This window comes from Ruditapes philippinarum, unplaced genomic scaffold, assembly GCF_026571515.1.
Source record: "Ruditapes philippinarum isolate M1 unplaced genomic scaffold, ASM2657151v2 ctg2174_1_1_1_1, whole genome shotgun sequence".
Lineage (NCBI taxonomy): Eukaryota > Metazoa > Mollusca > Bivalvia > Venerida > Veneridae > Ruditapes > Ruditapes philippinarum.
The window spans coordinates 57,537-72,618 of record NW_026859712.1 but is presented as its reverse complement, the minus strand read 5'-3'; the positions used below and the strand labels follow the sequence as shown (position 1 = coordinate 72,618).

General features: G+C 32.6%; 1 protein-coding gene across 2 annotated transcripts; it reads right to left on the bottom strand.

Annotated features, from left to right (window-relative positions):
• Positions 1–433: 433 nt before the first annotated feature.
• Positions 434–13,510, bottom strand: LOC132757596 (solute carrier organic anion transporter family member 2B1-like). Of its 2 annotated transcripts, none has more exons than XM_060748917.1 (11): positions 13,354–13,510; positions 12,011–12,721; positions 11,732–11,830; positions 10,648–10,734; positions 7,520–7,702; positions 5,313–5,477; positions 4,845–5,034; positions 3,747–3,882; positions 2,913–3,070; positions 2,280–2,344; positions 434–1,148 (listed from the first exon to the last, which is right to left on the bottom strand). In XM_060748917.1, the coding sequence occupies exons 2-11, from the start codon at positions 12,696–12,698 to the stop codon at positions 853–855; spliced, it is 2,067 nt and encodes a 688-aa protein (XP_060604900.1). In that variant the 5' UTR covers positions 12,699–12,721; positions 13,354–13,510; the 3' UTR covers positions 434–852. The 2 variants fall into 2 exon arrangements, with proteins under 2 accessions (XP_060604900.1, XP_060604901.1); XM_060748918.1 differs by lacking the exon at positions 13,354–13,510 and adding an exon at positions 12,953–13,087.
• Between the last annotated feature and the right edge of the window lie 1,572 nt (positions 13,511–15,082).

Sequence of the window (15,082 nt, the reverse complement as noted above, 5' to 3'; positions counted from 1 at the left end):
GCATGAGGATTTAAGTCATTGAAAGGTCTGAAAAATTCGGGGATAAACACGTAGGAGATGATTAGAAGATTGGTCATGAGATTGCATTCAGAGCAATATCATATGTACAAAATGACCTTTGGAATAACATGAACAGAACTTCTGTTGAGATAAGTATTTTAATGTAAACGCAAATATAAGCTACTCGACAAAATGGCAAATTGTTCCCATGTTAAATAAAAGTTTTATAAAAATATTTCAGTGGAAATATTAAATATAGAAACACACTAGAAATGGTATGTTACCCTGGCCTTGGGATTGAAATATACATGGTTAATATCAAAACATTTAGGTTTTTTTTTTCGGCAAGTGTTAGATTTCTATTGAGTTCAAATGCTGATGTGAACAAAGGACATGACTGTTGTCATGTACAAGTTTGTTAAATATAAAGATATTTTGTACAACATAATACTCTTTATGAACGTGTTCCTGAAAAAACAATATACAAATAGTTGTCATGGATAATTAATGATATGGTGATATATTGTCGGAATAAAAATGGAATGCGTTTCCATATAAAACACCTATAAAAGCATTGAACACATGTAAAAGTCATTATAATGCTATCTTTAATAAAATGAACATTCCATCAAAATTGTTTGTATACTCAAGTGTTATATAATAGTTCTATAATATTCACACAATATGAGCGTCATATATTATACTCATATTCTCATACTCATTATACAAAATAAGTCTATTTTGAGTATTTGTAACTTTATCACAACAGCATTGACAACAACATTTAGTTGAAATATTTCATAGATCAGAATGCTTGCCACCTTCATAGATAGGCTGCTAAGGTTTCCAGTCTTAACTAAATGTCTCCATTTCCTCCGCATCCGCCATCATGGATCTGCCATCATCTTTTTCTTGGCCTTCTTCCGGTTTATCAACACTCCAATCTGTTTTCCTCCGCGCTTTCAAAAAAACTAGAAGTTGCAATAAGATGGTAATGACTTTTGGCACGATTTCAAATGAATGTTTTTTGATCCTATAATCGTCATTATCATACAATGCGCATGCGCCTTGATCGGTGCAAGAAGCACTCCATATTATACATGCTGTATCTATGATCCGTCCAAATACCAAAGGACCCGCGAACCATCCTACAAAGGTGAATATTGTTTTCGTTCATTCAAAAAAGAAAAGAGTTAGGAGGGTCATAATGGCCCAGGGGATGTGGTCTACATGGTTTAACTACCTGACATTCCTATGGTTCATGTTAAATATCTTAGCTCTAGCAATTATAATTTCAGAGATGCTTTTAAGTTTTTTTGTTATACATATGTGGTAAACACATGACCCCGGGGGCTTTAATTTGAGCAACTTGGTAAAGACCCATCAGATAATGTCATACGTCAAATATCTAAGATCTAACCTTTACTGCTTAGCAACTTACTATATAGATGTACAAATGTACTATATAGATGTAAGGAAAAATCAAATTTCCCCCTTGGGCGTGAGCAACTTTTACCAAATGGCAATAATTTCGGCTCAGGCTTGGTAGAAATTTTCATGACGATTATCTTAGCTGTACCTTCATAATTTCAATCAATTATTTAAGCTCTAGACATTATAGTTTTACAGGAGACGAGTTTTAAAGATTTTACTATATACATAAAAGGAAAACCCTGGAACCCCCACTCACCCAAAGGTCAGGACAAAGTTTGTTCCCAGGGATATTATTTGATCAAGCTTGGTAGAGGTCCACTGCATGATATTTCATTGGAAATATCTATGCTCTAGCCTCTATAGTTTGAAAGATAATTTAAAAAATACTATATACATACATGTATAAGGAAAACCCATGAACCCCAGAGCAGAGCCAAGTTTGGCCACAGAGCTTTATCTGAACATGCTTGTAAGAAGATCCACTAGATGATGTTTAATGCCTAATATCTATGGTCTCAGAGGAGATGCATTTTTAAAAAAAAAAATATTTACATGTAAGGAAAACCAAGGACCCCCTTAGACGGGGCCAATTTAAACCCAAAGGCCATTATTTGAACAAGTTTGGTAGAGGTCTACTATAGGATGTTTCATGTCAATCATGTAAGCCCTCGCGATTATAGTTTTATAGTTTAAACAACTTAAAAAAAGCGTCGCCTAAGGATCATTTCTAAAAAGTTTTGGTATTACTGACCATATTATACAGATGTGACTCTTCAAATTCAAACTAAACATTAAAAAAATCAAATAAGGCAACTAAAACTTTTACATCAATCCGTAACACTTACCACATAAAGTTGATAATAGTGATGAAAATCCGACAGCCATAGACTTGTCGAGCTCACTAACACTCCTGAATTAAGTAAATATTTGTAGACATGAAGACATGCATTACATTTTGTAATTGTTGTTTTATAAATGATCATGACGCTTATTATGAAGAAGCTAAAATGATATTTTGGAAATGCGACATATCATGTCAAACATGATTTCATTTTTAAGTCTGCACAAAAATCATTTAATGCTTTGAAAACTGTTTTGTTCATCAGTTTTATTGGAATATAATGCATGAAAACTATTTATTTATTAATAACTACGTAATAAATATTTTGTAAGTAAAGATCACAGTGTAATAAAAAATTTAACAACAATACGTAACAAATAAAAATGGCATTCGTATTTAAAAAAAACACACATACAGCATAACAATATATACTGTTCTATGTTTAAACACAAAGAACAAAATGAACAGTTTAAGAATGTGCTATATTAAAGTGTGCAATATCAAACTGTACATTTAAAGAGTGTGCTTTGTTAAAACATGCATGATCATGAAGCATAGAGGTAAGTGCAATTAGGACAGTGCTTACGTCAGCGTGACTATAAAGCATAGAGGTTAGTGTCACTAGGGCAGTGCTTACCTTAGCATGACTATGAAGCTTGGAATCATACCAAGTGTTGCTAGAAACGCACCAAACACATTATTGATGAGATATGGATACAACATCCCACATGGAGTCTCACAGAGGCCAGGGATAGCTTTGGCATTCTCACCAGCGCATGCGCAGTCTTTAAAATTCTGAAAATGTAGCTACATGCCATTATTTATTAAATTGATTAGATAAGTATTTAATTTACCAATTTTGATTTTAATGATTTATATTATCACTATTACTAGTATATGTTTGTGGCGGTAAATAATAAATCTTTTCAAAAGATACACTTAAATTTCTTCAAATTTAAAACAACCTGATTTCTCAGTTTTTAAAAGTAACCAAATTAGATAGGTTGAAACATTCAAATGTTTTATGACAATGTTCTTACATCGATGCGTTTTGTCAAAATGCAAAACAGTCCCCCTTCAGGCGGAGACAATGTGTTTACGCATGATTAAAGTTTAGCCTGATTCCACTATATTTAGTCTTGTAAACTATTCTCAATTACACGAAATCAGACTGTTGCACACTACGGAGACAAAAAAGCATTGTCTTTCCATTTTTTTTGCAACTAAGCAAGAAATTTAGAACTTGGTCCTGAAGTGTAAAGATATGATGTGAACATATATATTTTTATTGACGACTTGCAAATTAAATCGTGTTATGCCGCATTAAATCATGTGTCTTATTCAAAATCCTATAAGACTGAGATCCAGATCAGTCAACACGTTAACATGTGAAACCTGCCAAAACTTCTTTTTTACATTTATAATGGCAATAGTATACGAATCATAATTATAGAAAATCAGACTAATGTACCACGGTGTCTTGATGTTGACATCCGGCATGGCAAGGTGACATATAGTTCATGTCGGATACACATACAGGGAAGTATGTGTTCGAATCACATCCACACATTGACGTACATGTTATGTTTGTGTTGTTAAGTACCCGGCTGTAAAACAATATAATGAACTCGTTAGAGTAACTTAACAAGATACATTTCGAGCCCTAGATATACTAATATTTTATTTGAAGTCTTTAACATTCTTACACACGTGACAAAAAAAAAGAAAAGATAAAATAGCTTACGTAATTTCAATACAGTATGTAATAAAAACAAACTAGTAACATTCGTTTTTGAAATTGTACCGATAACTAACAAAAATCGAATGTTGAACTGAATGTTAATTGTCTAGCTCGACATTGAATGTCGATTGTTGATTGTTAATTGTTCTGCTGAGAAATTGCACATTAGAATGGTCTAAAATACCAATAAATCAAGTACACATATAATGATTTTTTACGAACAAGTGACATTATTTTAAGGCAGAGGTGCACGTGAGTTCAAATATGCGCAGGTTCATTATGATTATATGTCATATAGTGTTGATGACAGTGTTGCATAATTTAGGGTTGATTTAAACAATCCACGATCGCGATCATGCTTTTTTAAGAAAAAAAAATCATAATTTTGTTGACAATTGCTGTTGAATGAATACAGTATGTAAATAAAGTTATCAGTGGTCTTTTTTACGTCGTTAAAGTAAGATTATGCTTATGTTTTATTGTCAACTTGAGCTGAACTGAATATATTTTCAAAAGATTCACTGTTATAATGGTTATTGACCAATGGATATTTATAGACATTTCTTTGTGCCATGTGACTTATTTATTGTTCATGTGAAGTAAATGATATACATGTAACTGAAAGGATTAATGGTAACGTGCATTCACCTGTTCACTCGCTATATATCTTTGGATTGTCATATAATGTCACTAACTAGAGTGATATCGTTTTCAAAGCATGGCTTTAACAACTTGGTTTCTATAGCATCAAAATAACAAGTACAATTGAGTAATTTCAGATTTTGAACTATTTACAATCTAACCTTAGAAATGATGTTACAGTTTTACCTTGGAGCATTAAATCCTGATATTTCAGCATTACTACAACCAAACACAAATCCGAGGCAATTTTGTGCCAGTGATAGACAACCTACCAATAGTAACATCTTCACACAAGACAAAGGGGACAACTTTCGCTTTGTTACAACAAAACCTCCAGTTACCGTTCCTGCCGATGCTGCTACAATGTTCATCACGCCTATAATAATGTTTGTCATAAAAAACTTTAAAATTTAAACAAACTGTTTTTTTTTTAAATTCAAATATTTTGTTCGACGAAATGAATAATGTTCTTTACTTGATATCTGATTGAACTATTGTCATGTTTGCATCTGGGCACATTATCTACTCTACCAAATCTGAAACTTTGGGCTCAAATCCTTAAACTAAAACAGTTATGTACGAGTGTACCTCTTACTGAGCACAAGTGTCATGTTTAGAATTAAGGATTTAAACAACTATAACAACATAAGTTACCTAATAAAACGTTTGCTTTCCATGCTGGAATAAAGAATTGAGTTTCTAGATATTTTGCACTAAACGCTAACATGCCAGCAACAGCAAATAATGTAACACAGGTGGAGGCAACAAGTGGCATATAGACGGTGTTACAAACAAGCCGCGCAATAGACTTGAAGAAACCTGTAAATATAAAAGTAACCGGCTGGTTAATATGACCAATAGACCGACCGTCACCGTGGCTATTTTATGTGATTTTATCAGTTAAATATGTGATAATTACTAGAGCTTAATCCTACCAATAATGTTTTCGAAAATACAGTAGAACTTGATTTAACACATAATGTTTTAAGAAATACAGTAGAAACTTGATTTTACACATAATGTTTTAAGAAATACAGTAGAAACTTGATTTAACACATAATGTTTTAAGAAATACAGTAGAAACTTGATTTTACGCATAATGTTTTAAGAAATACAATAGAACTTGATTTAACACATAATGTTTTAAAAAATACAGTAGAACTTGATTTAACTCATAATGTTTTAAGAAATACAGTAGAAACTTGATTTTACACATAATGTTTTAAGAAATACAGTAGAACTTGATTTAACACATAATGTTTTAAGAAATACAGTAGAACTTGATTTAACACATAATGTTTTAAAAAATACAGTAGAACTTGATTTAACTCATAATGTTTTAAGAAATACAGTAGAAACTTGATTTTACACATAATATTTTAAGATATACAATAGAACTTGATTTAACACATAATGTTTTAAAAATACAGTAGAACTTAATTTAACACATAATGTTTTAAGAAATACAGTAGAAACTTGATTTAACACAGTCATAATGTTTTAAGAAATACAATAGAACTTCATTTAACACATAATGTTTTAAAAAATACAGTAGAACTTGATTTTACACATGATTATTTAAAAAATACAGTAGAACTTGATTTTACACATAATGTTTTAAAAAATACAGTAGAACTTGATTTTACACATAATGATTTAAAAAATACAGTAGAACTTGATTTTACACATAATGATTTAGAAAATACAGTAGAACTTGATTTTACACATAATGATTTAGAAAATACAGTAGAACTTGATTTTACACATAATGTTTTAAAAAATACAGTAGAACTTGATTTTACACATAATGTTTTAAAAAATACAGTAGAACTTGATTTTACACAAAATGTTTTAAAAAATACAGTAGAACTTGATTTTACACATGATTTTTTTTAGAAAATACAGTAGAACTTGATTTTACACATAATGTTTTTTAAAAAATACAGTAGAACTTGATTTACACATACTGTTTTTTAGAAAATATAGTAGAACTTGATTTTACACATAATGATTTAAAAAATACAGTAGAACTTGATTTTACACATAATGTTTTTTAAAAAATACAGTAGAACTTAATTTACACATACTGTTTTTTAGAAAATACAGTAGAACTTGATTTTACACATAATGTTTTAAAAAATACAGTAGAACTTGATTTAACACATAATGTTTTAAAAATACAGTAAATCTTGATTTTACACATAATGATTTAAAAAATACAGTAGAACTTGATTTTACACATAATGATTTAAAAAATACAGTAGAACTTGATTTTACACATAATGATTTAAAAATACAGTAGAACTTTATTTTACACATAATGATTTAAAAAAATACAGTAGAACTTGATTTTACACATAATGATTTAGAAAATACAGTAGAACTTGATTTTACACATAATGATTTAGAAAATACAGTAGAACTTGATTTTACACATAATGATTTAAAAAATACAGTAGAACTTGATTTTACACATAATGTTTTAAAAAATACAGTAGAACTTGATTTTACACATAATGATTTAAAAAATACAGTAGAACTTGATTTTACACATAATGATTTAAAAAATACAGTAGAACTTGATTTTACACATATTTATTTAATTGTTTTAAAACAACAAAAGAGCTTGATTTTACACATAATGTTTTAAAAAATACAGTATAACTTGATTTTACACATAATTATTTAAAATACAGTAGAACTTGACTTTACACATTGTTGTCTGTAACTCAAACAGTTGTCCCTTTTTCCAGTAGAGCATTGTACAGTGTTAAATATTACAACTGTTAATGGAATGAAATAGCAATAAAAAGGACAAGAACGTATTAAACTATTATATCAGGCTGCAGATTACAACTTACCGAACATTGATTGTTTGAGCGATGTGGGTTTTGTTTGCGGTTTCTGATCTGGGCGGCGTGGGCGCATGCGCTTTGGAAAACATAATAGCGGAAACGAGACAAAAATAGCTAGAACACCAAACACAAGAAAACCGAGCCACCATGCTCCTATCCATGCTGGATGTCGTGGTGAAATCGGCACGTCTGAAATATAATTATATTTATACTGTCAAAGTTTGAAGCATTTTTTTTTTACTTTTATGTTCGCAATAAAGATAAGAGAAGCCGTAACCTAATCATAGAAAATATAATAATAAAAACAGTGTAAAATATGTTTGGGTAAAATCCTGGTTAACAGAACTCAAATATCAAAAAAAAAAAAAAACATTACTAGAAAGTTTTTTACTGAAATTTCTTAAAATAATTAAAAATTTCAACATGTCATAAAAGAAAACTTGACTTATACATTCAGTGTAAAGAAGTAAACGTTACCTCTACGTTCCGTGTCAAGAAGTGAACATAACCTATACATTCCGTGTCAAGAAGTGGACATTATCTATACATTCCGTGTCAAGAAGTGGACGTTATCTATACATTCCGTGTCAGGAAGTGGACGTTACCTATGCATTCCGTGTCAAGATGTGGACGTTACCTATACATCCCGTGTCAAGAAGTGGACGTCACCTATACATTCCGTGTCAAGAAGTGGACGTTACCTATACATCCCGTGTCAAGAAGTGGACGTTACCTATGCATTCCGTGTCAAGAAGTGAACGTTACCTATTCATTCCGTGTCAAGAAGTAAACGTTACCTCTACGTTCCGTGTCAAGAAGTGGACGTTACCTATACATTCCGTGTCAAGAAGTGGACGTTACCTATACATTCCGTGTCAAGAAGTGGACGTTTCCTATACATTCCGTGTCAAGAAGTGAACGTTACCTATTCATTTCGTGTCAAGAAGTAAACGTTACCTATACATTCCGTGTCAAGAAGTGAACATAACCTATACATTCCGTGTCAAGAAGTGGACGTTACCTATACATCCCGTGTCAAGAAGTGGACGTTTCCTATACATTCCGTGTCAAGAAGTGGACGTTACCTATACATTCCGTGTCAAGAAGTGAACGTTACCTATTCATTTCGTGTCAAGAAGTAAACGTTACCTATACATTCCGTGTCAAGAAGTGAACATAACCTATACATTCCGTGTCAAGAAGTGGACGTTACCTATACATCCCGTGTCAAGAAGTGGACGTTTCCTATACATTCCGTGTCAGGAAGTGGACATTACCTATACATCCCGTGTCAAGAAGTGGACGTTACCTATACATTCCGTGTCAAGAAGTGAACATAACCTATACATTCCGTGTCAAGAAGTGGACGTTACCTATACATCCCGTGTCAAGAAGTGGACGTTTCCTATACATTCCGTGTCAGGAAGTGGACATTACCTATACATCCCGTGTCAAGAAGTGGACATTACCTATTCATTCCGTGTCAAGAAGTAGACGTTTCCTATGCATTCCGTGTCAAGAAGTGGACGTTACCTATACATTCCGTGTCAAGAAGTGGACATTACCTATACATCCCGTGTCAGGAAGTGGACATTACCTATACATTCCGTGTCAGGAAGTGGACGTTACCTATACATTCCGTGTCAAGAAGTGGACGTTACCTATACATTCCGTGTCAAGAAGTAGACGTTTCCTATGCATTCCGTGTCAAGAAGTGGACGTTACCTATGCATTCCGTGTCAAGAAGTGAACATTACCTATACATTCCGTGTCAAGAAGTGAACATTACCTATACATTCCGTGTCAAGAAGTGGACGTTTCCTATGCATTCCGTGTCAAGAAGTGGACGTTACCTATACATTCCGTGTCAAGAAGTGGACATTACCTATACATTCCGTGTCAAGAAGTGGACGTTACCTATACATTCCGTGTCAAGAAGTGGACGTTACCTATACATTCCGTGTCAAGAAGTGGACGTTACCTATACATCCCGTGTCAAGAAGTAGACGTTTCCTATGCATTCCGTGTCAAGAAGTGGACGTTACCTATACATTCCGTGTCAAGAAGTGGACGTTACCTATACATTCCGTGTCAAGAAGTGGACGTTACCTATACATCCCGTGTCAAGAAGTAGACGTTTCCTATGCATTCCGTGTCAAGAAGTGGACGTTACCTATACATTCCGTGTCAAGAAGTGGACGTTACCTATACATTCCGTGTCAAGAAGTGGACATAACCTATACATTCCGTGTCAAGAAGTGAACATAACCTATACATTCCGTGTCAAGAAGTGGACGTTACCTATACATTCCGTGTCAAGAAGTGAACATAACCTATACATCCCGTGTCAAGAAGTGGACGTTACCTTACATTCCGTGTCAAGAAGTGAACATAACCTATGCATTCCGTGTCAAGAAGTGGACGTTACCTATACATTCCGTGTCAAGAAGTGGACGTTACCTATACATTCCGTGTCAAGAAGTGAACATAACCTATACATCCCGTGTCAAGAAGTGGACGTTACCTATACATTCCGTGTCAAGAAGTGAACATAACCTATGCATTCCGTGTCAAGAAGTGGACGTTACCTATACATTCCATGTCAAGAAGTGGACGTTACCTATACATTCCGTGTCAAGAAGTGAACATAACCTATACATCCCGTGTCAAGAAGTGGACGTTACCTATACATTCCGTGTCAAGAAGTGAACATAACCTATACATCCCGTGTCAAGAAGTGGACGTTACCTATACATTCCGTGTCAAGAAGTGAACATAACCTATACATCCCGTGTCAAGAAGTGGACGTTACCTATACATTCCGTGTCAAGAAGTGGACGTTACCTATACATCCCGTGTCAAGAAGTGGACGTTACCTATACATCCCGTGTCAAGAAGTGGACGTTTCCTATGCATTCCGTGTCAGGAAGTGGACATTACCTATACTTTCCGTTGAATACTTTTAAATCTCTGTAGGTACTGTGTGTTATTGACTACTCATACGGAGAAGATTATAAAATTGAAAACATTTTATGAAAAAAGTTATGTTACCTTTACCTTCACAATAAACACTTGATTGGGCAAAATGCCACTTTAACTAAAAGAAGATTAATTGCATGAAAAATAATATTTACCTTGCAATGTGACATATTGCCTACTAAAGTAGCCACCCACTGCAAATGCGATTGCTGGTCCAAAGATGCCTACCCCAGAAACTATCCCTGTTAATATAAATTTATCAATTGTTAAACACTGTAAAAATGTAACAATGTCACAAAAATGTGGAACTTGGCATAAAATATGCCAAGCCTAGATCCCTCGTTTATAAGAGAATTCAATTGAACCATATTAATTACAGGATCTTTAAGTACACTCAGTAATGGGATGGATCTCGGATGAAATTTAAAGTCTTACAGTTTTTCCTATAAAGTATTCTGGTGGAATGAATTTAACAAAGTATTTGAAGAAAACAGTAATAATATATGATAAAATGGCGAATATTAAAGTTGCTTCAATACCTTTATGAATGTATATAACGATAACTGAACATTCATTATGTAATCTACAAAACTATCTATAGAATCTTTTACACAACCACAAATACAGCGTTATCATATATAAAATGTATACATGACTATAAAGACAGCAAAGTTTCCAGAAGGGAAAGATCAAATAACATATTATAATATAATGTCAAACAAATCATAATATAATGTCAAACATATTATAATGTAATGTCAAACATAAGAAAAAACTAAATTTAAACAATAATTATAAATTCGTTCAGGAAAAAGCGATTACAAATTACTACCAGACACAAAATCTGATTCAGCGAAATATCCCTTAGCGATTTTTCTCAGTAAATTTAACAATCACGGGTTATTTAGGTAATTGGTTGAGAAAGATTGAAATGTCAACTGTATTATTTTAAACAATAAATTACATATATTACATAAATTACACCAATTGCGTCTTGAATCACATAGAATGTATAGAGTAGTTTGTATATTGAAATATATTTGTATATTATATTAAACATAATAATACAGTTAAATTAGACAAAACACGAGCATTAAATAATAACGAAACATTTATTTCTGAATAAAAGTTTAGTATAAAAGTAATGACAAGCATAAGTAACCAAGTTTGACTAAGGTTGCCTAAAATTTTCTACGATTGACTAAAGATGACGAAATAAAAAATACAAAAAGTTCATACCCATATACATCGCAGTGTTCTTTTTGTTGACATTGTCATCAACGTATGTTGCAATAAAAGGATATCTCGGCGCCTTTGCTAAACCTTGAATTATCATTCCTAAATTAAAAATAAAAATCAGTAGTTTTAGACGGATGCTAAATTAAACTATTAAGGAAACTATATATATATATTTTTATATTTACAAAGGCCTATACGGTGAAACAATTTAGACAAATCTAAATGAATGTGTTTATCTCGGACTGGGAAAAAAAATCATGATCTGATTAAGAGTCTTACCTATTGCTATAAATGTTATTGCAACAGTGGTGTATTTATTTGGTTCTCCAACACCAAAACTTGTCTCTGCCCCTTGAACATCGCATTGTGAACTATTTGAAATTATTACAGCATATCCGGTTCCGTCTGAAGACTCTTTTGCTACATTACACAAAGGTGACTTCTTAGACATTGAGAAGCTATTTGTAGTGGAATTATGATCTTTTAATGTCCTTGTATTTATCTCCGACAGCTGTGCTGCCTGCTCAAACACGAAGTCTTTTGAAACGAAAAATGGGAGGCAACACACTATACCAGCGACACCATATAAAATAACACATACACATAAACTTCTCGGAATATGGACTTTCCTAGCAAAGTAACTAGCTAATAATGTTGTCAGAAGATATCCGAAATCGTTACAACTAAGTAAAAGTCCGGACTGAGAACTACTAAGACCGTACTGTTTTTCTATTGTCGTAATCTGGGATACTATATACATGCTTAGAATTGACGTCATCAGACCACAGACGCTGTATACACCAACAAACGATCCCATTCGGGCACACGACTGTAAGCACTGAAACTTAAACGGACCAATTCCACATAGCATATCGTCCGGAAGACCTTCGTGATGTTTGTGGTGACCATTTCTTGTCACGTTGACCGGAAATGCATCTGTTTCGTCTGTTTTGTCGTCTGGTGCCATTTTTGCAGACGGAGATCAAACAGCTGTGATAGTTGTTATAAATAATGTATATAGTATATGTGAAAACAAGTTACATACAAATGTTATCTACTTGGTAAGTTTAAACCTCAGCAGGGTGTCTTACAAAACATAAGGAAAGTCTGTGTAACTTAACACCGGGTTGTTAAACTGTAATCTATAGAGAAAAATCAACATATACAGTATATATTAAGCCTTTACTATTTCTCTTATGAAAGGACAAAATATATACAAACTTTATCCCGTTAACTTTAACTTTTATGTAACTCCTTGAAACACTGCTTAAAATGGCGTAAACTTTAAAATCATATTATTCCTCCATGGCCTTGTGTAACACTATAAATTTTATCATTTTATCTATGCATTATTTGCATACAATGATAGAGGTGGTTTCAAATTATCTTTATTTTCTTGCTATCACTTGAATATATCATATACACGACTTGTGCACATGCTCACTTCTTAGATATATTCTTAAATGAAAAAAAACAAACTGTAACGGTCGCATGTTATAAAATCTTAGTTTGCTGTTTAAATTACACGTAGAATTGATACCTCCTTATTCAAATACTATATCATGTTATATAATACGTATGATTTTAATACCTTAATAAAAGTAGAACTAAAGTTAACTTACCAACTATCTCACTATATGTTTATTCCAACTTTTGTACGCACTTTAGTTTGGTAAGTGTCCCAAGTCACGCACTTAAACGCATGACAATGTTTCAGTTTAACATGTCCGGAGATAGTGTTTTATATCTAGGACATTGTATATTCTTATCTTTATTTATTTATATACCCGATCACTGTACCGTAACCAAGTAAACACATTACATGTATCATGATAATATTCGAGTATTTATTTGAAATATCATAAATCTGTTAAATGACAAATATAATATAGGTCGGATGAGGTCTATTTAACCCAAGGTGCTAGTCCAGGTTCATATATTTAACCCAAGGTGCTAGTCCAGGTTCATATATTTAATCCAAGGTGCTATTCCAGACCCAGGGTGCTAGTCCAGGGTCATATATTCAACCCAAGGTGCTAGCCCGGGTCCAAGGTACTAGTCAAGGCTAATAAGTTTAACCCAAGGTGCTAGTCCAGACCCAAGGTGCTAGCCCAGACCCAATGTGCTAGTCCAGGCCCAAGGTGCTAGTCCAGGCTCATATATTTAACACGAGGTGCTATCCCAGGCTGATATATTTAACACGAGATGTTAGCCCAGACTCAAACATTTAACTCGAGGTTCTAGCCGAGATCCGAGGTGCTAACCCAGACGATTAGAAAATATTTACGTTTTCTTTATGATTCCCGGAACGGTACCTCTTAAAGACTGAACTGTTCGAGTGTTTACGCAATATTCGCAGACGTTTACTTATCTTCTTGGAGAATGGAACTTATAGCCCCTGTACTAAATGACAAAGTTCCCAATCTTTTTTCAGTTACATTGTAAAGAAATAACAAACAAAAATATTTGTAAAAACAATTATTAAACACATCCAGTATCGGCTTGAGAGGAATTCAACATCAAATGTGAAACTTGTGAGAGTTTACTCCGGTGTGGGGTGCCTGGATGGTAAACATAATTTATTTATTCAACCTGTCTGAGAGACACCTACGTTTTCATTTCATTTAATCACTAAGTACATAAACAATAAGTGTACAGGGATTTTATCAAAAACTAGATATCCAATAAATGTCCGTTTTATTATCATTTTTACAACGTATTGACTTTGAATTGAATCTGTTCTTTTAAGTTGTGGCCGCGGGTTATAACATTCTATTGTAAAGAAAATAATAATTACCGTTTAGTAATGCACTAATACCCATTATATCAATACTTTCAGTAGTACATAATATGCACGTAAACAAATTTAATGCTTTGTATGAACTATTTACGTCAAAGTCTTTATCTGCCGAAAATATTTGTGTATCTTATACGTTAGCACTGTATGTAATCTTATAACCTCCCTTTTTATTGTAATCAATATTTATGTTCTTGTTTTTTTGAAAGGTATTTGAAAAAATTAAATAATGTAACATAATTCTAACAGGATATATTTATAAATATTTAACGGTACATATATAATAATTAGAAAATAACATTTAACTAAATGCAACTATACATGGCCTATAAAGACACCTTTTAAGAATAATGATACATACTGTAAACAATCTAAAACCTTTATTTCATATGAACAAACATATTTTAAGACCCAGTTTACATTCCATGTATATTATATTATCCATCTGAACAATGTTGAGAAAATATCAAAGTTTGTTTAATATATATATATATATATATATATATATATATATATATATATATATATATATATATATATATATATATATATAT

What these genes read in the sequence shown, in the direction of transcription:
- LOC132757596 (XM_060748917.1), bottom strand. Translation starts at nt 12,698, where the DNA reads ATGGCACCAGACGACAAAACAGACGAAACAGATGCATTTCCGGTCAAC. An exon ending in GCTCAAACAATCAATGTTCG is followed by an intron (nt 5,478 to 7,519) that starts GTAAGTTGTAAT and finishes TTATATTTACAG; the next exon opens with GTTTCTTCAAGTCTATTGCG. An exon ending in GTCAACATCAAGACACCGTG is followed by an intron (nt 3,071 to 3,746) that starts GTACATTAGTCT and finishes CTACATTTTCAG; the next exon opens with AATTTTAAAGACTGCGCATG.